This window comes from Leuciscus leuciscus (genome assembly GCF_965113295.1).
Source record: "Leuciscus leuciscus genome assembly, chromosome: 13".
Taxonomy (NCBI): domain Eukaryota; kingdom Metazoa; phylum Chordata; class Actinopteri; order Cypriniformes; family Leuciscidae; genus Leuciscus; species Leuciscus leuciscus.
Window position 1 is genome coordinate 4,767,522 of NC_138737.1, and position 25,870 is coordinate 4,793,391.

Consider the following 25,870-nt stretch of genomic DNA (forward strand, 5'->3'; position numbering starts at 1 on the left):
TTTCATTAAAATGAATTAACCGCAAGAAAAGTAAGGTTTAATACTTCATAGATGTTACTGTATTTGTTGAATTCATTGTTGTGATAACGCGGCGCAGTTTTACATGTTCTAAACAATTGTTGTAAAAGTACATTCGAACATGCCCACATCATTTGCCAAAATACTGATTAATCTTTATGTATAACACATGCTATGTTTATTTACATGGCCATAAACACCAGACGTGATAAACAATGTCAATAAACTAAACACAAATCTAAAGCAATAATACTTTCCTTACATAAACATAACTATTACCGAATGCTACATTTGGAAAATATAAAATTAAGCATGCTTTGTCGACAGAACCAGCTGCAATCGGTAAAGAATAATTGTGTACCATAACGACTGCAAGAAACAAGCTAAAGTTTGTAGCTTGATAGACGCTACAACTACAACTTCCGCATTTGTCCAGGACTCCACGCAGTACGAGCGGAAACCGAGGGTGACGCGGATATGACGCAATTGACTGGCGACTCCCAGCTCCCCCCTGCTCTAACGCCCCGTTTCCTTGGTTAAAATCGCAATTTTCTCACGATTTAAAAATAGTTGGAAACATTTGGGATATTGCAAGTAATCAACTTAACAAAATATATAACACTGGCCTTGAGATTTTGGGATATTTTAATGCAAAATTCTTACATATTGTACCTTTAAGGACAGAACAGGGGATAATTATCCCAAAAAGAAAAAAAATTTGTCAGAATTTACTCATGTTGTTCCAAACCTTTGTGAGTTTCTTTCTTCTGCTGAACACAAAAGAAGATATTTTAAAGAATGTTGATAATCAAACAGTTGACGGTAGCCTTTGACTTCCATAGTAGGAAAAAAAATACTATGGAAGTCTTCTTTTGTGTTGAACAGAAGAAAGAAACTCAAGTTTGGAACATCACGAGGGTGAGTAAATTATGACAACATTTTCATATTTGGGTGAACTATCCCTTTAATACCTGATTAAGATTTTGCTCTCAAAACAAATGAAATAATCCTTATTATATATTTTTTCACATTTATAATGGAATTTCAGACAACAACAAAAAAAAAACTTTACATAAATGGCATTTGGAGAATTTATATATGACCTTTATATAACAAAAAAATGACATTTGCTGCTTGTAATAAAACATTGCTGACATAAAATTATTTATTTTTGTAATGCCAAATAATACTGAGGACATCATTTTCTTCTTTTTGTCATTTTCCCACTCTTGAAGTTTTCGCTCAGCAATGGCAAGCAGGGATTGTTTGATTGACATGTGATGTAAATGTATAGACAGTGGGATTCTCGCTGTTCATTAGCGTTTATGGACTGGGTGAATGTTTACGTTATTCCAGTCCAAGCCTGATGGGAGAGAAGTCGGATTTGAGTTATTAGCGGAAACCACTTCTGACCGCTTATTTCAGTTCATTCATAATTTAAATTATTTATATATGTGTGTGTGTATATATATATATATATATATATATATATATATAAATATGTGTGTGTGTGTGTGTGTGTGTGTGTGTATGTATATATATATATATATATATATATATATATATATATATATATACACATACACACAAAATGATTAATTACAATAAAAATAAAAACTTTTTTCAAATAAAAAAAAATTCTATGTATAATATACTACTAAGACAATCATATAAAAATAATCATTTAAATATAATCATACTTTATATTAAGCACTCGGTTAATTGCTCAAGCTTTACAGTTTCACCTGTTCTCTTCTCCTTCCAGTAGTTTTTTGTAGGTGGCGATCTCAATATCCAGAGCCAGTTTGACATTCATCAGCTCCTGGTAGTCATGGAGATGTTTGGTCATTTCCTGTTTGGCTTTCAGCAGTGCGTCCTGCAGTAATCTGATTTGTTGTTTAGCGTCAAGCACCGCCTCCTCACCACAACGCTCCGCCTCTTCAATCTGCCTCTCCACACGCTCACACTGTAATGATATCAGAGAATTAAAGTACAACTCATTTAAAATGAGCTTACATCCATTTATAGTCCTGGCCTTTAAAGATCCCATCAGCCATAGCACAGAAAGTTATCAGTGCGTTTATTGAGGATGCTCATGGTTGCCCTAGTGTTCAAATGCAGACATGATCAGTTGCTATAGTAGAGTATTATCTTGATCAGTTACCTGTGATTTAGCTGAGGTTAAGTCATTTTGCAGTCGCATGATCTGCCTTTTCAAATCAGCTATTGCACTTGTATTGTCTTTCAGCTCATTGTTGCACTTGTCAGCCTCCGATGAGATCATGTGAAACTGTGGAGGAGTAAAACACAGGAATATGCACAATTATTAAGTTTATGTAATATATATATATATATATATATATATATATATATATATATATATATATGACAAAGCTCATGAAGATGAGGAATACATAGAATTAACTCACGCTGACATTGACGATAACGGACAAAGACTGAAGGAGAACACAAGTTATAAATACACAGGGACTAACAAGATAACTAATGAGGTGATTGACAATGCACAGGTGATAGACATGACTAATTAGAACAATCATGGAACACTGGGTCACAGGACTGAACCAAAAACGCAAACAGGGATGTAACAGTACGTCCCCTCCGCATCGTCGCGCCGTACATAGTCCAAATGAGGAGGGAGGGGGTTCTGGAGGAGGGCGTGGGGTTTAACAAAAAACAGTCCATGGAGAGTGGATGGTGGGAGAAGCCAGTGGGGAGCAAGGAGCAGGAGGAGCCAGATGACATGCCAGAGACCAGCCAGGACGAGACCCCAGGGTGGAGTCGAAGGCGGGAGGAGCCATGGTGTAGATGACTTGCTGGAAGGTGACACCCTGGGGACGACCGACGGAGATGATGCCACAGAGTGAGACCCTGGTGAAGCTGAGTAGCCGATGAGCCTATGCGAGACCGCCGGTCCTGGTGACTGAGGTGGGGCTGTGAGGACGAGCGTCCGAGGTGGAGCCGGAATACCAGAGGCTGAGCCGGTGGGACTGAGGACGAAGATGGAGCTGAAGGTGCAGGCAGGTCGACGGCTGACCAAGACGGAGCCAGAGGGACAAGGGAGCCTGGAGAAGCCGTATGGCCGATGGTTTCCGGTGGAGCCGAGGGAGGGAGGAGCCAAGGCGGAGTCTAAAGGCCAATTTATACTTCTGCGTCGGGTGCGCGTAGAAGGTACGGCGTAGCATACGCATTGACGTGTACCATACGTCGTACCCTTCGCCGTACCCTGACGCGCACCTCCTCAAAAATGTAACTACGCGTCGCGGCGACGCGGACCGCAAGATCTGTGATTGGTCGGCTGGATAGCATCGCGTTTCCTCCTACGCATTTCCGGAATGATCTTCTGCACTCTGCACCGCCCGCCCGCCATTTTTAAATTCCGAAGATCAGTGAAGAGCCATGGAAATAGACCAAGTGACCGAGAGATTGCTTGAAGAAGTGCGGAAATACAGCCATCTGTATGACTCCTTCAGTCGCCATTGCTCGTAGAAACCTAAACTCAAAATAGCCGCGAGGAATGTAAACACAGTGGAACTGGAACATTAAAACCCACCCGCGCCAACTAGCGTTTCGGCGGTGTAACTGCAGAGCAACACAGACATTCGCAGAAGTATAAATGCTCACGACGGCGTAGCCTACGTGCGTAGCCTACGACGTACACTACGGCGTACACTCGACGCAGAAGTATAAATTGGCCTTAAGTGTCGAGGTGGAGCGATGGGCCCAGAGGCTGGAGGTGGAAACAGGGGCTCCTCCAGGCTAGGTGGAGCTGGTGGCCTGAAGACACTGGGAAGGTCTTCAACACATATGGGAGAGGTTGAAGGACCGCAGCGGAGGCAGGGCTGAGGAACTGGCTGATTGAGGATGTGGGAGAGGGAGGCTGGGCGGGCATTCAGGTAATACAAGGGACACTGGAGATACTGGGAACTCTGTAGATAGAGGGGAAGCAGGAATTACCTTGCCAAACCAGTCTATGAGGTTCTCCTCAAAAATGTCCTTCAATTACTCATAATATATGCCAGAGGCCATTCCCTCTGCGACGCACGAGGTTGGCAGCTCAGGCACCTGGTCAGACTCCGTTTGTGGTCCGGGCTCTGTGGCGATGACACACTTCTTTTTTCTTTTTTTTTCCGCAGGAATGCAAGATCCGATCTGTTATCTGTAAACGCACCGTGTCCTGATTGGCTAATGATCCGATCTGCTTGATCGGATCACGGTGATCGCATGTTAATGCCAAGTGTAAACGCAGCCTAGGTCACAGGACTGAACCAAAAACACAATGAAGGGGGGAAACACAGATCATACATCCAACTATATATATATATATATATATACACACACACACACACACACACACACTGCTGATCAAATTGGAATTATTACGATTTGTTTAATGTTTTTGAAAGAAGTTTGTATATGTTCATCAAGGCTGCATTTATTTGATCAAAAACATCATATTAGAATGATTTCTGAAGGATCATGTGACACTGAAGACTGGAGTGGTGATGCTGAAAATTCAGCTTTGCATCACAGGAATAAATTACATTTTAAAATATATTTAAATAGAAAACAGTTCATTTAAATTGTAATAATATTATATATTAATATATTAAGAAATATTTCACAATTGTACTGTTTTCACTGTATTTTATATATATTTTATTTTCTGTATTTGTCACAATTTTTAATCACCTTTTTGCCTTCATTAGGTTCTGTGGTGTGACATTCATTTTTAACGATAAAAATATTATATGTAATATACACATTGTTTAAAATTGTTTTAGATGTGTGCAGTAAAATAATATTTTTCTTATGGACAAAACCTTATGTGCCTCAGACCATGTACATGCTTTGCAATAAAGAGTTGTTTTAGATTAATATAACATGCCACATAATAAAAATAAGTTTACACTAAATAAATAATAGAAATGATTATCATATTTAGGTGGCCGTGGCAAGATGGAAATGTTAAACCACTTGAAATTTCATGTCAACTGCTTAGAAATTAATACACACATATTTATAATAGGCTAAATGTAAATATAAACTGTTTCAAAAGTCTAAAGTCTGTAATTACAATAGTTTAAAACATGAGAACCTCCAGGAAATAACAAACGAGATCTCAACTTCTGTTCACAGAGATTAAATGAGGCGTCCTGTAAATGGAGTCTTTTGTTTAAGGCTTCAGCTTCTCAGATTTGTTCTCATGAGAAACAGCCCCAATAATCTCATGTTTCTCCTCTAGCGTTTCAGATCTCAACATCGTCTCGTTCAGATTTGCCAAGGTACTGGATTCTGTAATGGGAAGTCAGAGATCTGATCTTCACCTTGTTCTTATACCAGGCCTCCGCTTCCTTTCGGCTGCACGCTGAAATCTCCTCATACTGGCTCTTCACGTCAGAGATGATCTTCTCCATGTTCAGCATCCTGCTGTTGTCCATCTGCACTATAACAGATGTGTCCTTCACTTCAGCCTGCAGCTCATGCAGCTCCTACACACACACACAGAGAGAGAGAGAGAGAGAGGGGTAAGATTAATCTCAGGACGTTTAGGTGTCTCATTCATGTGTCTTGAGTTTGAATTACCTGTTCATAGAAGCACTTGAAAAAGTTCAAGTCACCCAGGATTTCTGCTAATTTCTCTTCCAGTGCATTTTTACACAAGTACGTTGTGTCCACATTCTGTGAGGGCGTTTACACTTGTTAGCTTGGCAGATGCTTTTTGCAACCAAATGTCTAATGTAGGCAGAATTACACTGTTGTATTGACCATCAGGGCCGTCGCCTCAGTTCACAGGGCCTGGGACGGGAGCTCATAGAGAATGATGGCGCTAGAAATGCCACGGTCGTTTAGTCGTTTTGGATAGAAGAGTCTGCCAAGTGCAGGCAACAGCCCTGATGATCACAGGTTTGTCTAGGCATCAGACATTTATTATCTTCTGTAACTAGATTTGTCTTACCTTCTTCAGAAGAACAAAGTCATTTTCAGTTTTGTTTCTGTTGTTAATCTCATCTTCATACCTGTAAAAGCCTACATGTTAACTTCACTCAGTGTTTTTGTTCTTAACTACTATTCCAAATACTTTTCATTTATTGAAATTGAGCTGAAACAAAATACTAATCTAGATGGCAAAAAAAAAAAAAATGGCAACAAAATTTTGAAATGTTGACTATAATTATTAAAGCTAAACTGAAATAAAAATAAATGAAAGCTAATTAGAAATATAAAAATAAAAATAGTAAAAAAAGACCAAATCATATAATAGAAGCTAAAATTCTAATAAAAACTGAAAATATAAAAATAAAAAATAATTCAAAATATTAATAAATAAAACTGGGCTTATTATAAATCATGCTAAATAATAATTAACTACTAATAAAATAAGTTGTTTGCTCAAACATAATCACTACAGTTGTTCATTTTAATTAATGTTAATTAACTAGTAATAAAGTAGTATGGGATCTTCAACAATGCAAGAATGTTTCAGAATCTTCCTGTTGTTTTAATTCATTTGTCTTTTTTGACGATAGTGATGGTTAAATGACCACTTACTGCAGTAAAATTACTTACATTTGTCAGATTCTTATCATATTGAAATCTTAACATATAATCATATTTGGGACAGGTTCATGTTTGTACTAGTTACATAAACCTAGTTTGTACTAGTTTGTACTAGTTACAAAATACTGTTGTATTTTGGCAAAAACTTCATGGTAAATGATTGTTAGGAATGTTGTTGTGACACTCTTTTAAATAAAGCTTCCAAAATGGGTTTTCACAGCGATGCAATAGAAGAACTATTTTTTGTTTTTGTGATATTTCAGTGAACAGTTCTTAAAATAACTTTTCTTTTTTTTCTTTTTCTTTTAAAAAGCATTTTAAAAACATTCTAAAGAACGTTATCCTTTTTTTTCTTTTTTTTTTTGATGTTAAAGGTTCATAGAACCACAGATGCCAATAAAGTGTACATGATTTTACATTTTACATTTAAAATGATATTGAATGTCAGAATGTTGAGACTATTATTATTAAGCATTTTGAGACAAATACTCCGCTCTGCTTAATGGTTTGAAACTGAACACTATAGTCTAGTTTCGAGAGGGAACTGAAGACTGAAGATGAAGTGTCTGATTACAAACCTTTGTTTTTGTTCCTCAACCTGTGCGAGAGCATTCCTGAGCTCGTCATCAAGGTGTTCCTTGTCTTTCTTCACCCGCTCCAGCTGTGCCGTCAGGGAACTGATGTAAGACTTCAGCATGGGCCCCAGTTTAGACTCGGGTTTGGACCCTTTCTGTAGCAGATGCCATTTAGTCTCCAAAAGCTTGTTCTCCTGCTCCAGTTTACGAACCTGCGTGTGTTTATGAGAACATTTTAGTGTTCAAATGTTGCTCTTGCAACTATTTTGTTTCATTTAAGGATCAACTCTGATGTTTCTTTAAGAAAAAAATAAAAAAATAATGCAAAATATTAACAAAACAGACAATAATTGTCATACAGTAAGAGTAGAGCTGTAAAATGAATATGGATAGCAGGTTGCTCAGTTCATTTGATATTGTGAAAAAGTTTGACTTCATATTGAAATCTCATATTTAGGTTTGGCCGGTCTGAGCATAATTTGAGCCTCTGTTATTCTATAGGAGCCACTTGAGATTATTTGAGTCTTTTTCTCAGAAGACTTATTGAAAAATCTGTTTGCGCTCATTTTTATCTCATTGGCATATAGGAGAAACAATTGAGATATTAAATCATTTTGTGATTTTTCTCTCCAGCAGGTTATTAACAGATCTGGCTGAGATTGAGGTATAAATGAGAAAGAATTTAAGTTTAAAAATAATAATAATAATAATAATTATTATTATTATTTATTTCTCCCCTAGTTATCAACACATCTGGCTGCTGGGATTCAGATATGGAAAAAAATACAATAAAAAAAAGGATTAAAAAAACTATTAGTAAAAATTAATAAATATTTATTTCCGACAGTTTATTATCTGGCTGCTGAGGTTAAAATAAGAAAAATAAGTATAAAAACTAGGCGTACATACAATAAATAGAAATAAATTTGGTAGTTTTTCATATTTTTCAGGTCCATAAATTTAATTACAAAGCTGACCACTGAGCTGACAATCTCAGTGTATTATGAGCAATTATAGCAGCGTAAAGTAGGCAGAGGAATGTCTCACCTTGTCGATGAAGGAGGCAAAGCGATTGTTGAGGATTTTGATCTGCTCTTTCTCCTGGATCCGCACAGCCTGCAGGTCGGGGTCCAGCTGGAGATCCACGGGGGTCAGAAGACTCGTGTTAACGGACACAGGCTTGATGGGGGCCACGTTCCCATAACCGAAGTAGGAGTTACCCTGACGGGGGTATGAGCCCACTGAGCGGCTGCTGAAGCCGTTATTAGCGCTCATGGCCAGACACACAGAGATGGAGAGAGAGATGGAGAGAAGGACAGGTGTGTTGCAGAACGAGTAGCCTAGGTAAACAGAAGCTGGTTCCTGAGAACTCGGCTACTTATCACTGCTGACAGGTGGGCGTGTTTGTGTATAAATGAGGATATATACCAGAATTCTTTACTTTGAAAAAACCTGTTCAGCCCATTCCCTGTTCAGAGCAAATATACTACATTCATGCACTGACACAAACTGAAATGACAAGCAGAACTACTGTTGTTAACTAACCTAGGCCTACCTTCAAGAGATCTTTGATTATGACAATTGTTCCTGTTCCTGATTGTCTAAAATATGTGATGGGCTGCAATATTAGCTAAATGTGTTGTTGTTTACAAGAATTTCTTTATTTAGTGTGATTTTTGGTGTGATTTTTGTGCTATTTGTTCATAAACAATTATATAATTTAAAGGGGTCATGACATGACATATAGGATTCACAGCTTAAAACATCCTCGTCTTCATTATAAACAAAGATTAATATTTTAATCAATATATTTTTGATATTGCAGGACGTCTGTGACGTCACTTGGGCAAACACATTTGCATATTCCTGCCTCCAGAGCAAGACGATCGACGAATAGTTTTACATCATCGCACCATAGCCCCGCCCACTGACATTCAGTCGCTTAACTGCTATTTGACATTATTAGTGAACCTCAAGGAACATATTAAAATAATAATACATGCCAAATAATCCATGTCATCATGACCCCTTTAATTCAATGAAACAGTTTTTTTTTTTTTTTTTTTTTGTGCACATAAAAATACAGAATATTTGTTTCAAAATATATTTTATATGGCCTTTTCTGTTTTTTATGATGGAAGGCTATGTAAACACAGTCATGTGATTTAACACAAATTATATATTTTTTTTTGTCTGCACCATTCAAGCCTCGTATTGAGTTTAATGAGAAATGAGTTCTCAGCACATATTAAAATAAATATCTAAAGAAAAAAATATTGTTTTTAGAATGAACTTTTATAATTAACTTGATCTATTTTTAAGTTTGTATATTCTTATATATTTACAATGTATTTTTTTCTGAACATATTTTAAATGATTACGTTAAAATACTTAAATAATAAATCAAATTCTCAAAATCAAACGACATTTTATTTCCTCATTTAGGGTAGCATGAACTATAACAGAATTAAAATTGAATATAATTTGTGTGTGATAAACATGCAGTTCAACGCTGGCGCAACAGTCAGTATATTCCAGCACAGTCCATAAGAGGGCGCTGTTGGGACGCACGTAAAACTCAGCCGTACGTACACAAATCTGCTTCCTGTTTACGTTTGAGAGCACTTTCAGTACGAGAATAGACCGCAGATATCTCGAATCTCACCTGGAAACAGGCTCCGCGTTAGCTTTTCCACAACCGCCTCTGACCGTGTGCCTGTAGCCGATCCTGTCTGTTAGACAGGCCGTTTCAATGCATTTCAGAGAAGCTTTACCGCCGCGCAGATGGACGCCGTTGATCTGTTTTCAAGCTGCAGAAAGGGCGACATTGCCAGAGTGAGGTCAGACAGCTGATGGGTTGTTGTTGTTGTTCTGAAGTTTTTCCATGTGAACACATATCCACGGCCTATTTATTCTCAAGATATTTTAAATGCATATATACAGAGCAAATATACACTACATATAGACTCTGTAACGTATGTAACAAGTCAATATGCACAACTCTAGACTTTGATTTAATTGTAACCAAGTGTGCATGGGCTATATAGTCTGTAGATACAGTTTAGTCATACCTAAACAAATATACATGTCTTGTATAGTCTTTAGAAATTAATTATGCAGATCTAAACAAAAGTTCATCTCTAGGTATCTAGACACTAAGTTACATATGCTTATCTAAAACAACAGTGTTATCTTTAGAGACTGTATATTCACATGCAACTCAATGTGCAAATCCAAAGCATATATAGTGTTTGGATCCTGTATATGCCTATCTAAGCAACTGCATGGCATATATATTATCTAGTATGTGCATTCAGGAGCTACTAGCTAAGATGCTGTTTCATTGCAATATAGAATTACGCTTGACTAGCACCTTTGATTGAAATATACGCTTTGCTTGTAACACCATAATATGCCAGGGTTGTTTTATTAGTATTTGCAGTGATGTTGTGAAACTGTGAAAGACCCTGTGTGGCCTCAGAATTAGAAGGAAAAGCATGTGAGGGTGACAGATAACATGTCACTGTATTGGCCCTCATACAGTAAAGAATTACTGTACTTAGTCTTTTCTAAGTACAGATTTCTTAAAGAGATAGTTTAATTTACTCACCCTCATGTTGTTCCAAACCTTTATGAATTTCTTTCTTCTGTTGAACACAAAATAAGATATTTTAAAGAAAAATATGATAGGGTGAACTATCCCTTTAAAGCTCAGTGTGTGATTCTCTCAATTATTATGTTGGTTGGTTATAATGTGTATCTGGTCACTGCTTTTTCTGTTGACATTTTTCATCTTCTCCAGATACCTGGTTGAACAAAGAGATGTAGAGCTGAACATCAGAGATAAGTGGGACAGCACACCTCTGTAAGACCGCTTGCTTATGTCCATTGACTGTCTGTCATGTCTGTTTTGATGAAGCCACTGATATCTTTCTGTCTTTGTGTTCAGGTATTATGCATGTCTCTGTGGACATGAAGAGCTGGTGCAGTATCTGCTTGCCAACGGTAAATGCTAGAACGATTATTCATAACTAACCAGGGAGTTGTAATCTGCTCTTTATAGTGAGATTTTAATGATTAGGATACAAAATAAAGCCTGAAACTATGGAAGCTTGTTCCATAAAAAAAGGTAATTGCGACTTTTACTCTACTGACTTTTTTCTCAGAAGTTTATATCTTGCAATTCGGACTTTATAACTAAGCTCACAATATGCAATTGTGAATTTATATCTGATAAAAAGTTATAATTGCAGGATGTAAAATATACAGGATACATACCCCCGGTTTCACAGACGAGGCTTAAGTCTTGTCCCAGACTAAAATGCATGTTTGAGCTGTTTTAACTGAAAGCAACTTGCTTTTGTTTTGTTGTTTTTGACATTGTCTCAAGATGCACACCGGTAATGTGTTTTTCTAAGGCGTTTATAAAAGCTACTTAAATTACCTAATTCAGGGTTTCTCAAACTCGGTCCTGGAGGGCCACTGTCCTGCACAGTTAAGCTCCAACTCTGATCAAACACACCTGAGCAAGCTAATCAATGTCTTCAGGATCACTAGAAACTCACAGCTAGGTGTGTTTGATCAGGGTTGGAGCTAAACTGTGCAGGATAGTGGCCCTCCAGGACCGAGTTTGAGAAACCCTGACCTAATTGAACTAAGGTCTAATTCTGGCTTAATCTAAACCCTGTCTGTGAAACCAGACCATAAACTTTAAGTATCTCACAATTCTGACATTATATTTCGCAATTTCTACTGTGAGTTTATATCTCAAACTCGCAATTGTGAAAAAAGTCAAAATTGTTATTTTATTTCTCAGAATTGTGACTTTTTTTCCTAAAAATTGTGAGATAAAAAGTTGCAATTAACTTTTTAATTATTTAATTAGATGCAAGTTTCCATATAAACCCATCAAATAAAAAAATAAAAAATAAATGAATATTGAGTGAAAGCAGGTATGTAACCTTCCAAAAACTTTCAGGTGGTAAAACTAAATGTTATTTTACTCAAATTAAATAATAGGTCCGCTTTAAAAGGTCACACCAGGAAAAAATGAATTTTGTGTCCTTAATAAAAAAAATGTAAGAATTGCACCATACGTTTTACTGATATTTGTGTAAGTGCATTACATCTTTGTTGTGGCAGGAGCAAAGTGTGAGGCGAACACATTTGACGGCGAGCGCTGTCTGTACGGAGCGCTGAGCGACCCCATCCGCCGCCTGCTCAAAGAGTACAAGCGCATCACAGCGAAGGCCATGCAGAGAGACTATTACGACCAGTTCCTGCAGACGTGAGGGCTATAAACACACACAAACAAAAGCCAAACCACAGTCACTTTCACAAACTGACTGCTGCTTTCCTCATCGTAGGCTTTTGGAGCAGGGTAACTACAGTGACGTGACGTTTATGGTGCACGGTGAGATGTTCAAGGCCCACCGGTGTATCTTGAGTGCCCGATCTGAATACTTCGCTCACATGCTGGAGACCAAGTGGAAGGGCAAGAGTGCGATCGCACTCAAACATCCACTGGTAGGCGCTGTTTGACTGCACAAAAATGCCAATTTCTATTCATCCTGATACTATTCATCCTGATACTATTCATCCTGATACTATTCATCCTGATACTGTTCATCCTGATACTATTCATCCTGCCTGGAGCTGGGTGATTATAGATTACACTAAAACTCAAACTACAACCATAAAAACAAAAGTGTTACTTGAAATAAACGTTATATGAAATCAAATTATATATATATAAATAAACTTATTTCAGCTAGTTGCCAAGGCATTCATTTTGTTTAACTTGATCTACCCAAATAACTAAAAATAATAATAATAATAATAATGGTAACACTTTACAATAAGGTTCATTAGTTAACATTACAGTATTTATTAATCTGTTAATGTTAGTTAATGCAAATACAGCTGTTCATTGTTTGTTCATGTTAGTTCACAGTGCATTAACTAATGTTAACAAATACAATGTTTGATTTTAATAATGTATTAGTAAATGTTGAAATTAATATTAACTAAAATTATTAAATGCTGTAGAAGTGCAGTTCATTATTTGTTCATGTTAACTAATGTAGTTAACTAATGAACCTTATTGTAAAGTGTTACCACAATAATTAATAAAAAAATTGACAAAAATACACAAAACATTTCTAAAACTTTATCTGAAATTAAAATGAAAACGGAAAATTTTAAAATAAAAAATGATTCAAAATATTAATAAAAACTATAATAGTATCTCAATGATACTAAAATAACTCTGGCTTGTAGTTTGTGAGATCATGTCTAAGGTGTTCTAGTTATGCATACCATTACACTCTTTCATACCCTTATGAAAAGTATGTTTTATAAAAGTATGTAAATTTGGAAGTGTCATTTTCCTGACTAATAAGTTGTACCACCTTCTTATCATTTAGTATTAAACATGAAAGTGTATGTTCATAGTTTTTTCAGAAAGTGTTAATGCTAGTGTTCACATCTTGTGCTGCTTTAATTATCTTCTCCCTAGGGTTGTGTTAAATTAAGAAGCAGCTCTCTTCTAACCTTTTACATCACCAGCATGCTTCAAACTTTCATGATCCTAATGTGTCCATTTCAATTTCCTTTTTTTTTTCCAGGTCAATCCTGCTGCATTTGGTGCAATCATGCAGTATTTCTACACTGGTGAGCGTCAGACCAAGACCGAGAGTTAACTTAGCAATCTTCTGCCAGACACCCTGTGCTACCCTTTTTTTTATTCTTCAGGTCGTTTGGACATAGATGTGAATTACGTGGAGGATTGCAAGCGCTTGGCGAAACAGTGCAAGATCAGCGAGCTGATTGAAGAGCTGGAAGTGAAGTGCAAACAGGTTTATGAGTTTGGTGAGGAACCACACAACAGTGAAACTGTTAAGCTCATTTGAAACTCGTAAATTAAAGTACAATAAAAAGTTGCTGACTGCATCGAAGCAACACTAACGTTCAAAGGTTTGGAGATGGTACGATTTTAAAGTCTCTTCTGTTCACCCCTGCCCTTATACATTAAATAATATTCATCTATTTAACAGTTAAAACAGTGCAGTAATAGCACAAGAATTGCATTTTTTTATTTTTTTTCTACAAAAAACAAAACAAAACTGTAATTTCAGGACTTTTTTTTTGAAAACTGTTTAGTTATGATTTGGTAACTGAGTTGTTTCATTGCAGTGCAGCATCTGAACAACCCTCTCTCTCTGTCTCTGTCAGTGTCTAATAAGCCCGGGACGTGTGTGAAGGTGTTGACACTGGATCCTCATGACTTCCAGCTGCAGGATGGAATGGCTCTGCTGGCTGACAGCGCTCTTCCCGCTGAGCTCAGGGTGAGAGGACGCACACACACGCTTACCTTTATCAGGAGTTCAGCTCTCACTTTCAACACCTATAGCCTCTTATCACCAGGGTGAAGATTCGTGCCGGTTTTATAATTATGGGATGTGTGGTTGCCTAGCAACTGCTGGTTAAAATAGTTAGTTCCTCATCACAGGAATAAATTACATTTTCAAATATTTTCAAAAAGAAAACCGTTTATATATTATATGTTAATATTTCACAATATCATTGTTTTTTTTTTGGTATTTTTGATCTAATAAATCCAGCCTTGGTGAGCAGAAGAGACTTCTTTCTTTTCTTTTCTTTTCTTTTCTTTTCTTTCTTAACGACCACAAACATTTGAACGGTCTTGTTTATAAGTGTGCAAGAATGTTGAGCTGCAGTATTATAGACTAAAGTCAACCTCTCCTGTTTAATAAAAAAGTCAGAATGTCACATATAGGTTATTTCTATACTCTGCTTGCAGTGATATTTTGTTTGATATCTGCTGTTTGAGTTTTAGGTTGGATACGGTCAGCTTCCTTTCGATCTAACTGACAGCTTTCCGAGTTATCCTGATATCTGTTTCCGGGTGGAGGGCAATGACTTTCTGTGTCATAAGGTCAGTGTTTGGTAATACTGATAATCATAATCCCTGGTTGTTGTATTTGGGACGGCATTAGTTGCAACCCAAATGCAAATGAAGACATCAGTGTAATGTCTGTCTTTGGTTATATTTGTAATCACTTAGAATCGATTATTAGAATGACAGTTGTGCTTTAATATTCTATTTGTGGTTGATTAAAAAGGGCATTTTTGCAGATTAAACGTGTGTGTGTGTGTGTGTGTGTGTGTGTGTGTGTGTGTGTGTGTGTGTGTGTGTGTGTGTGTGTGTGTGTGTGTGTGTGTGTGTGTGTGTGTGTGTGTGTGTGTGTGTGTGTGTGTGTGTGTGTGTGTACGTACGCAGGCGTTTTTCTGTGGTCGAAGTGATTATTTTAAAGCGCTGATGGAGGATCATTTCAGCGAGGGTGAAACTCTACAGGCTCATCCCAGTATTCCCGTCATCTCCCTTCACGATGTGTCTCACGATTTGTTTACAAGAATCCTTTACTACATCTACAGTGACAACACTCAGGTACACACACACACACACACACACATGTGCAATGAACACTACACACAATCAAGACATGTCTCAACAGATGCTGAACATTTCCTATTTACCGAACGCTTCCAAATACAAGTTTCGAGTAGTTCTAGCATAAAACAAACTGATATTTATTAGTGTTGTTATCATTAACTAAAACAAATAAATTAAAATAGAAATATTATATATGAAAAACCTAATCTAAAATAAAACATCTTGGCAACTAACTGAAGGTGTAAGTTGTACTAAAATGACTAAAACTGAAATAAAAATGAATTAAAGCTAAATAAATAAATATATTTATTTACAAAAGCACAACTCGCATAATAAAGAGAGTGAAATACTTGGATGCTGATGTATTAGACATCACCTACGGGCAAAACCCTGTTTTTTTAATACAGTCTTGTAAAAGTGGTTTACTTGCATTGCCAGTTTATTGATTTGCATGTAAACTGATTTTACGTAGTTATCAGCGTATTGTTGTGCATGTAAACGTGCTCTCAAAAAATACAGACCAAGAGCTGAAGAGTAATATTCAGAGAAAAATGTGTTTTTAAGAGGTTTTTGAAAGAAAGAAGGTAGGATGCTTGACGTATGTCTTGAGGTAGAGCATTACACAACCTGGGAGATGTAACACTCTAAGACCTGGCACCCATAGGGACCCAACTAAATTTAGGAGTCATTAGCAATCCCGCACTAGAAGATCTTAAGGAACGAACCGGGGCAGGAGGTTGAAGTAGATCAGATGAAGGACCGAGGTAATGAAGAGCTTTGTGCGTGAGGGTTAGTACCTTGAAGATTATGCGTAAGGAAACCGGAAGAATTGGAGTAATGTGCTCGTTCTTTCTTGTGAGAGAAATCAAACAGGCTGCAGAGTTTTGATCATGTTGTAATCGTTTGATGTTTTTAGCTGAAAGGCCATAAATATGCGAGTTACGGTATTCAAAGTAAGATGTGACAAAGGAATGTATGACAGTTTCAGGATCCTGCTGACTAGAAGATCGAATATGAGAGATATTACCACCTTACCAATGTGAGCAGTAAACGAAAGAGTGGAATCAAGAAGTACAGCGAGTACACCAAACTCACTAACAGATTTAGAACCAATCAGTTATGGATGGATGGATGGATGGATGGATGGATGGATGGATGGATAGACTGACTTTATTAATCACACTGGGGAAATTACGTCCGTTCAGACCGCAAACGCGTATTTTTTTTCACCGTGCATGTTAATCAATGAGTGCCTTCACAACGGGAGCAGGAGCAGCGCGTGAGCGTCAAGCAGGAGCGTCGCGAGCAGTGAAGCGCGTGTTTCGGCGCCGAGTCTATTTGCTGCACTGCTCACGCTCAATTAAAGGGAAAGCACACTTTTGATGGACAAAATAGCCTAAATAGCCTTTCACAAAAAAAGTGCCCAAAATGCACAGAATTTGCGTGTTTTAACAAGAACTGGAGTAGGCAATGTCAGAAAAGAAAACGAAGACTAATATTTATAGAAAATGTACCCATTTAAACTTGTTTTATTATTCAGTTTGTACAAGTGATTGCAATAGGCCTATGTGTGTGTGCTTTGAGAAATATCTTTATACTGCAAGGCTATATTTATTTAATTTTTGATTTGTTATTTTATTGCCATTCCCTGTTTTCATACAGACGTTTAGTTTGCTAAATGCATATATAAAAAAAAATATTGGATATTGAAATGGTTCTTCCATAACACTGCACTTTAGATGTGTGTGAATTACCCACACCTGGAGTATAATTTATATAGTTCTATTTTATAGCGTTTATCTGTTCAAAAAAATATGTACTATGCAAATTGTAAAATGTTCTATTACAGAAAAGATATCAAATAAATATTTGTGTGTGCTGTTAAGTGGTTAGAAAAAATGAAATCGGAATCGGCTAAAATCGGTATCGGCAGGTCAAACTTAAAGAAAAATCGGAAATCGGAATCGGCCCAGAAAATTGTAATCGGTGCATCTCTACCTATTACAGCAGCTCCACACAAAAAAAAACAAGTACGGAAAAACACATTGAATAAAAAATATGACTGTAATAGATATAATAAGTGCTACATAGTGTCATTACTGCAATTAAAGAGTCTAATTGCTGTTGGAAGGAAGGGCCTGTGGTACCTCTGTTTTGTCTGAGGTAAATTGAAGGTGATTTGCCTTCAGCCAAAGCTTAAGTTCCTTAATGCAAATTGTTAACCCAGGAGAAGGAAACACTTTGACCTTAAACCGTCGTAATATACCGTAGTTTTCCACTCTCTCTTTTAAAGTCCTTTTAAGGCAAGCCATATCATTTAGATGCTAATAATGCCCCTGACAACAATGGTATCATAAATTGTAGTTGTTTAGCTGAAATAATGTTAACCAGCTTGATAAATGCTTCAGTGTCAGATGTGCTAGTGAAGCCTCTGTCACTGTTTTCCAGCTCTCTCACGAGAACGTGTATGAGGTCCTGTGTGTGGCCGACATGTACCTGTTGCCGGGTCTGAAGCGTCTGTGTGGCAGAACTCTGGCCGCGCTGCTCAATGAGGAGAACGTGCTGCACATGTGGAAGACGGCAGAACTGTTCCGGCTCTCGCGTCTGGAGGACCAGTGCACAGAATACATGGCCAAGATCATCGAGCGGGTACGGCACGTACAGCAGATGTGTGTTCGTTCACGGTTATGCTGCGTTTGTGCGTATCAAAATTCACATTATTTAAATTCATAATGAATGTCCCTGGTGTTATTGTGGCCCGCTCATCCATTTTAATATTATTGTAAAAATTATATAAATATATTATATATTTTATATCAATGTAAAAAATAAATTATATAATATAAAATAATAAATTATTTTTAGGTAAATATACAAATAAATGTAGTATAAAAATAATAATAATGTATGTTTGTACATTTATATTTACAGTATATAATATAAATATATAAAAATAAATGTTTATAATATTATTATAGAAAAGTATAAAATTAGTTAATATAGAAATAATTTGATTTTATATAAAAATGTAAATGTATGTTTATATAATATAAAAAAATGTTTATTGTATTTTTAAATATAAATACAAAATACATTTTATTATAATATATTAAATATTTTATATAAATACACATTTAAATTACATTTAAAATATACATTTAATATAACTATATTAAAGTATTTTGAAATATAAAACATTTATTATCCAATATACAAATTATATTTAATTTTTATAAATAAACATTTGTGTGTGTGTGTGTGTATAATACATTATAATATAATTTATTTTATGTAATTATACATTTATATTAATACATAATTAAAAGTATAATTTTTTTATGTTATTATAAAATTTATATTTTATATAAATTTATATTATTTGTTAATAAAAAATAAGTGTAACAACTTCCACCTGATGGATAAACTTAAGTCCTGCCCTGTTTCCCGTTTATTATTTAGTTTCACTGGGAAATATGTTAAAGTTCATAACACATTTAACACAAATTAAATGCTCAGAAAGGAAGTCATGTTTGTTTCAGCTGGTGGAAAGGCCAGAGTTTGCCGATATGATCAGAGAGGATGCTGGGAACGTGGCGGCCAGACAGGAAACTGATTCCATCCCTCTGGTGGACGAGATCCGGTTCCACATCGCCAGTAACGTTCAGACGTACAGCGAAATCGAGGAAGCCAACCAGAAACTCAGCGCCCTGGAGCTTCTGCTGGCCAGCATTGGGCTGGAGTGCTGAAAAACAAAAAGGAACTTGAGGTCGAGAGGGAGGGAGCGGGACGCTGAATGATTTATAAAATGCTTTACATGCACAAATACTCTGTAGCAAACTAGCATCACATTAGCAGTACCAAACTAATATGGTCGATTTTAACCAAAAACACACTTGCAGATGCGTCATATTGCAGTGGCCTGTTGTGATTTAGTGAAGCTTCCTTTATTTAGTTCTTCCTTTTGTTTTCCATGAACGAACGAACTCACTCCAGAGAGATAAAAGCTTGGCATTTTGATTTTCACGATAGTGAGTGTCGTGTTTCAGTTGATATTAGCGTTCTTCATGATGTTCGGGCATGTACTGTTCATTCTTCCAGATGTAGCAGAATATTGAACTAACTCTACAGGAAACTTGTTGTGAAGTGTTGTGGATGCAGAGTCAAAACAATAATAAATTATAAATAGGTTTAGCTGTTACATCGCTGAACATGATTTGAGTCAATATTTAATCAAAGATGAGGCATTTCCTTTGGAAAGAAAGATTTTATTTATGCATTTATGAATAGGAGTGCACAGAACATGGTCGGAAGAATCTGAAAGTGTTTTGAAAGGTGTTGTCATGATAGGACTGAGAGTTACACAGTCGTGCATATTTGATCCGAGAATTGAATTACAAAAGGATTTCACTTGTTTTCTCTGGTGTTTGTGTGACAGCGCCATTTGTTAAAGCAAATGATTATTTATGCCTCTAAATGTGCTTTCACTCACAAATGTATCTTCCAGCACTGATATAGAAGTTTCTCTGCTTTGCACCCACGGGAAAGACTTCTGCTAATGTGCATGCAATATTTGCATTTAATATCAATATTATAATCAGGAAACGTGCTCCTAAACCTGACTGTCCTTAATCTTTCTCAACCTAAACATTTTTGGCTTGTGCTTTTCTTTTCCCTGCATTGCTTTTATTTTATTTTATTTTATTTTATTTATTCTGTTTTATGCAGGTCTTAAAGTGACATGTCTACATGATGTGGTTTAAATCATCAGCATTATCCTTTGCTCATTTTCATAGCAGCACTTGAGTTGTGTGTGTGTGTTTGCGTTACTGAACTGGGTGCTCAGGAGAATATCCCACCAATGAGACTTGTGTATGAACATTCATAAATGTCAAAGTCATGAAATATACATTTATGACCGGATGCGTTGGCATTGCAGATTCCTTTCATATGATTTATGGGTGGGATACTGTGACTGAATGGGATGTACTGTACATAGGTGAGAAAAAAATAAATATTATTTAATAATGTATTACTTGTGGCTGTTTGATTTGACTTTACAAAAGTATTTCTCTGCATACTGAAATCACATACTTACCTACTATATAGTTGGCGAGAAACAATATGAGACAAAATAAGTAAGAAGTCCCAAATTCACAGTACTCATAAAACAGGAGGTAAAAAGTACCCAGATGAACCATTACGTCTGGTGAGATCCTGAAGTGTGCATATGATGGACGCTTTACTATCCCATGAGGCCACAGGAGAGGATTTGTGAATGGAGGTGAAGCGAGGCAACTGACGCTGGTAGGTCACATGATAATGACAACATGGCGAATGTAGGACATCCACATTACATTTGAACTATATATAGAACATAAATTTTTTTGCAATTATGAAGTAATTACTTATTCAAAATAATTACCTACTTAAGAGAGTATGCTATTCTGGACTGATCCTGTGTTTTCTGTCCTGTGCTTTTTTGTGTGTGTGTTTTAATACCCAGTTTAGGTGTGTTCTTGTGTTTGTCGGTCGGTCGGTTCTGGTTTTTGTTTTTTGACGCGTTTGAGTCCTCGCCATCTCTCTGCACCCACACCTGATAATTTCATTGCCTTTTTATTCTATTTTATGCTGGTCTTTTTGAGACCACTGGCAAAATTATTCTGTTTATATATATTTTTTTTTATTCAATACAAATGATTATAATAAATTGTATTATCAGAATACTTTAAGTGAAAAGTTGAAAATATTTGAAGTAATTACTCAAAAATGAACTAACAATGAACAATACTTTTACAGCATTCTTTAATCTCAACATTTACTAAACCGTTTTTAAGATGAAAAGTTGCATGTGTTAACATTAGTTAATGCTCTGTGAACAATGGTCAATAAATGCTGTGTAAATATATAAATATATTACTCATTGTTAGTTAATTCATTAAGTAATATTAACATAGACCTTTTTGTGTAAAGTGTTACCAGTATTTCTTAATTTCTTTGTCAATATTTATTGATTTTTGTCCTGCAGGAGGCGCTAAGTATTACTACAGGACTCACACAGGGATCATGATTTCACTGAAGGACAAGCGTTGTTTTAAACGATAACTTTTAGACATTGTCTTAAATATTATCTGGTTTGCATCACACGTTTATGTTGTATAAAGAGTCATATCAAATGTTTCGTAACTGAATGTCCCTAAAGTGCGTCTAGCAGGATAGCCATTGTTTTTAATCAGCTCATAGAGATAAAGACATATCTTTAACGTATTTGTTTTTGTATAGTGTGTTTAAAACTACCAGGGACGAATTGTGGAGATAGCATAAAACAACAAAGAAATTGTCCCCTCCCATTTCTTATAGCTTATAAACCTCTGAAAACCCATTTAAAATTCTCGTTTGCTGGAGTTTGGTACTTGTCAAAGGATGGCACGAAGCTTCATGTTTCTCCAGGCAACAGGAGGCAGAATTGCCATGACAACCGACTCATGTGAAGGATGAAGGCCTATCAGTGCAGCATTGCGTTTCTCTGACATCTATCATATAAGAACTGTGTGTGTTTGTGTGACTCAGATCCCTGAGTCACACTCGATAGAGACATGCCATGAATCTGTAACTAACCAGGCAGCGGTGGATTTTTAATGTGAGGATACTAACTACTGTAGGTCTGCAGTGATCTCACTCACCGCTCGGTTTAAACCTACACCCACAAACATCTCAGAACCATTACAACTCCCACTTCACCCACTGCACTCGCTGAGGTACAGCCAAATCTGATGATGTAATCTCCCATCATGTGTTTTGATCAGGAGGAACAATAAAACACCAAACGCTGTAGACAAGCCGAGGAAGGCAATGCTTGTAAAATATGCTTCTTTTTTTGTCTTTTGGCTTACCGTATAAACTTAGATGAGTAAAGTTTGATGACAAAGTTTGATGTTGACTTGACAAAGCCAGGTCTGAAAGTTTAAAATAACTTTGAACAGCTTGTCCTTTGAAAATTTGAGCACATTGTTGGCACGAATTAACATGTTGCTAGCATGATGATTTAGCATGTTGCTAGCATGATTTAGCACTTCGTTAAAGTGAATTAGCATTCTGCTAGCATGAAAAAGTAGCATGTTGCTAGCATGTTTTTGAATGTTGTTAACATGAATTACCATGTTGGTAGCAAGATTTAGCATTTTGGTAACATGAATTAGCATGTTGCTTGCAACATTTGACAATATATTCAAATATAAAACAGTTATTTTAAGTTATAATAATATTTCACAATATTACTGTTTTTATTGTATTTTTACTGTGTTTTTGTATTTTATATCAAAGAAATGCTGCCTTGTAAGAGAAAAAAAACATTTTTTTTTAAATCTTACAGCCCCAAAACATTTGAACGGTAGTGTATGTCGTATTCTTCATTTTTAGGAGTTTTAATTTGTCCAAATACTTCTTGGAATCACTGATCAAAGCAGGGTTGTAGATTTGTTGGGTTTCTCTAAGCCTGCTTGAGTATTTGTGTCAGCTGAAGTTTCCCTTGCACAAAATTACCATGGTAACCATGTTTTCTGCCAAAATGAAAGGAGAATGGCATGCAGGTCAAAGTCTGACAAGTAGGCAAATATCCTACTCAGATATTAAACAAATATATTCGGAGTGTTGCATGTATGTTCTCCAGCAGTTTAGTGTGGGTTATATAAACAATGGCTATGTTAATTTAACACCGGGAGTTTTGCTGTGATATTGATGTCTCCACGGGCAGAAAACTGAGCATTCAGAGCATCACATGTTTCCCACACGTAAAAAGTAACCTTTTTTTTTTTACTAATCTTACAGTGGAAATCATTCAGCATTATCATAAATATCAAGTCACTCAATAAAATACTGTGGGTCAAAAACAGTTGCACATATGTACACACATTTACATTTTCATTTACAGCTAGTTATAATCTGTTAATTTTCTGTTTTATAGGTTTAATCACACATCGTGTACCCCTGGGAATTACTTATTTAGAGTGTTTCCAGGAATGAGACCTATTTCCTGCTGCGATCACAGCATTGTTGGAAAATTGGTGAGGCTTAGTTCTCCTGCATTGTTTAAATCAAGGGCAGCATGTGTTGGTCATGTGTACACTCTTAGAAAAAAGGTTTAGTGTGGTTCGAAATAGAACTCAAGGGTTCTTAACTCAATTTTAAAGAACCAGAAAGGTTCTATATAGGGAGAAATTTCTTAAAAGGGTCCTATTATGCTTTTTACATTTTTAACTTTCTTTACTGTGTAATGTTGCTGCTTGAGCATGAAAAAGGTCCTTGAAAAAAAAGGCTTTGAAAAAGGCCACTCCAAAGGGAGTTTTTCTCTAACGAACACGTCACAATATTCCTCATTTAAATAATTCCTGCATGCACAAAAAAGGGGCGTGGCCTGGTTGAGTTGAATAGTTGCTGCATCCCAATTTGCATACTATCCGTCCTAAACATATTGAGTCCTAAATAGCATTCGAAATGAGAATTAGTGTGTCCCAAATTGTAGTATGTTGAAATTAGTATTCCAAAGATACCCGGATGTCTACTTTTTCCGGTTAGAATCTGAAGTGCAGATCCGTGCACACTAACGGCTAATACTGCCCACAACCCTTTGCGCATTGGACGAGGATTCGATTAGAACTACAAACACCAATAAAAAGAGTTAAAAAACAAACATGGTGGATGTGTGAGTCCGACATTATGTAGAGAGGTTTAGATAAAGGGGTTTGAGTGATTAAGAATCAGTATCTAACCTGACGAAAAGATATTTATTCATTGTTATCCACCATGTTCTTTTGTAAAGATACATTTGGCAATTAACTTTTCAATGCATCATATTCATTATGCAAATTGCAAACACATGAGGAGAGTTCTCCGCATGAAAGACCCACGACTGGCAGATCAATGTGCTACTACATTTCTCTACGAAACGGTTGGAAATTAAATTGAATTGAATGTGGAGGATTTTAAATGTGACAAGATGATTGACAGGGCAGTTTAGAGTGACAGGAAGCACGTCACTAGCGACAGAGCTGTCCGTTAAAGACGCAATTATGACAAATTAGTTTGTTCCAAAGCTTGCCTACTTTTCTGCTATCCACTCAAAAGTATGTACTTTTTCTTCACAAAAACAGTACATACTTTTAGGGCATAGTAGCCTATAAGTAGGCGAATTGGGACGCAGCAAGTGTGTTGAAACCTGGTTGAAACTCACAGTTATGGTAAGGGGCGTGACATTTCCCAAACATGCTTGAAGCGGTTGACCAATCTCAACACACTGGTGAAGCCGGCCAATCAGAGCACATTGCGTTTTTTGGAAGGAGGGGCTTCATAGAGAGAGGAACTAAACTGAGCGTTTCCATTACCTTTCAAATTGCGCAAATTGAATTTGCAAATTGGAAATACGCCCAATGGAAACACGTCAATTTCACAAAAACTGCCGTTTATCGCAAAAAAGTTTTTGGACAGAATACGAGACAAGAGTTCTTTATTAAATTCAACTGGATTCTAAACCTCATAGAGGTGCCACAATCAAGACCTCAGAGCAGAAATGAGTGAGAAACACCCGGAAACACCTCATATGTGCCGCTCACAGTAAAGGTCTTTCCTTGCCATTAATGCTTGGATTAACACGTCTACGTTTCCTTCCATTAATAATAATAATGTCTAGTGCGGTGTCTGTGATATATATAAACCTACCAACGTTCGTTGCCATGATTTTTGGAATAACTTAAAGCGAGAGGAAAAAACGACGTTTTAGTCGCATAATTTAGTCCATCGGTTAATGGAAACGGCGTCAATTCGCCATAGTTTTTATCGATATTTAGAAAAAACTGCAAAAGTTTTGCGCAAATCTGTAATGGAAACGTGACTGGGAAGAGAGGAGCTGCAGCATGAAAGCCTATAGACCATATGCGTCAGAGAAACGAGGGCGCCGCCATCTTTAGAATATTGTCTTTTAACTTCCGTTTTGCGGTCGCTCTGTATATTTCTATGGCATTGCTGTCCAGGAGTAATTAGCTTTCGAAGTGGATTTACTTAATTTAAAGTTAACGTTAGTTATCATGAGGACTGTAATGTTTAAAGCAGATGACTTAACAAATGCCAGTCAACCGGGAAGATTTTAAAACGAGCCGTTCATTAATAAACACACAAAATCGCTGTGAAAATACAGACCGGAAGTCAAAAGACAACAAGCGCAGCGCTGAAA

General features: G+C 36.5%; 2 protein-coding genes across 2 annotated transcripts; one reads left to right on the forward strand and one right to left on the reverse strand.

The window, feature by feature from the left end:
* Window positions 1-1,095: 1,095 nt before the first annotated feature.
* On the reverse strand, window positions 1,096-8,527 carry LOC309513424 (keratin, type II cytoskeletal 8). The gene is made up of 8 exons (XM_082189216.1): window positions 8,220-8,527; window positions 7,176-7,384; window positions 5,996-6,056; window positions 5,623-5,718; window positions 5,364-5,528; window positions 2,183-2,308; window positions 1,764-1,984; window positions 1,096-1,381 (listed from the first exon to the last, which is right to left on the reverse strand). Exons 1-8 carry the CDS (start codon window positions 8,445-8,447, stop codon window positions 1,366-1,368), a joined length of 1,122 nt encoding a protein of 373 aa, XP_082045342.1. The 5' UTR covers window positions 8,448-8,527; the 3' UTR covers window positions 1,096-1,365.
* Window positions 8,528-9,758: 1,231 nt separating this feature from the next.
* On the forward strand, window positions 9,759-20,677 carry abtb1 (ankyrin repeat and BTB (POZ) domain containing 1). Its single transcript, XM_082189214.1, has 12 exons — window positions 9,759-10,012; window positions 10,975-11,037; window positions 11,122-11,177; window positions 12,315-12,459; window positions 12,539-12,698; window positions 13,799-13,844; window positions 13,926-14,042; window positions 14,406-14,518; window positions 15,031-15,129; window positions 15,475-15,642; window positions 18,097-18,297; window positions 19,188-20,677. The coding sequence occupies exons 1-12, from the start codon at window positions 9,957-9,959 to the stop codon at window positions 19,392-19,394; spliced, it is 1,431 nt and encodes a 476-aa protein (XP_082045340.1). The 5' UTR covers window positions 9,759-9,956; the 3' UTR covers window positions 19,395-20,677.
* The last annotated feature ends 5,193 nt before the right edge of the window (window positions 20,678-25,870 follow it).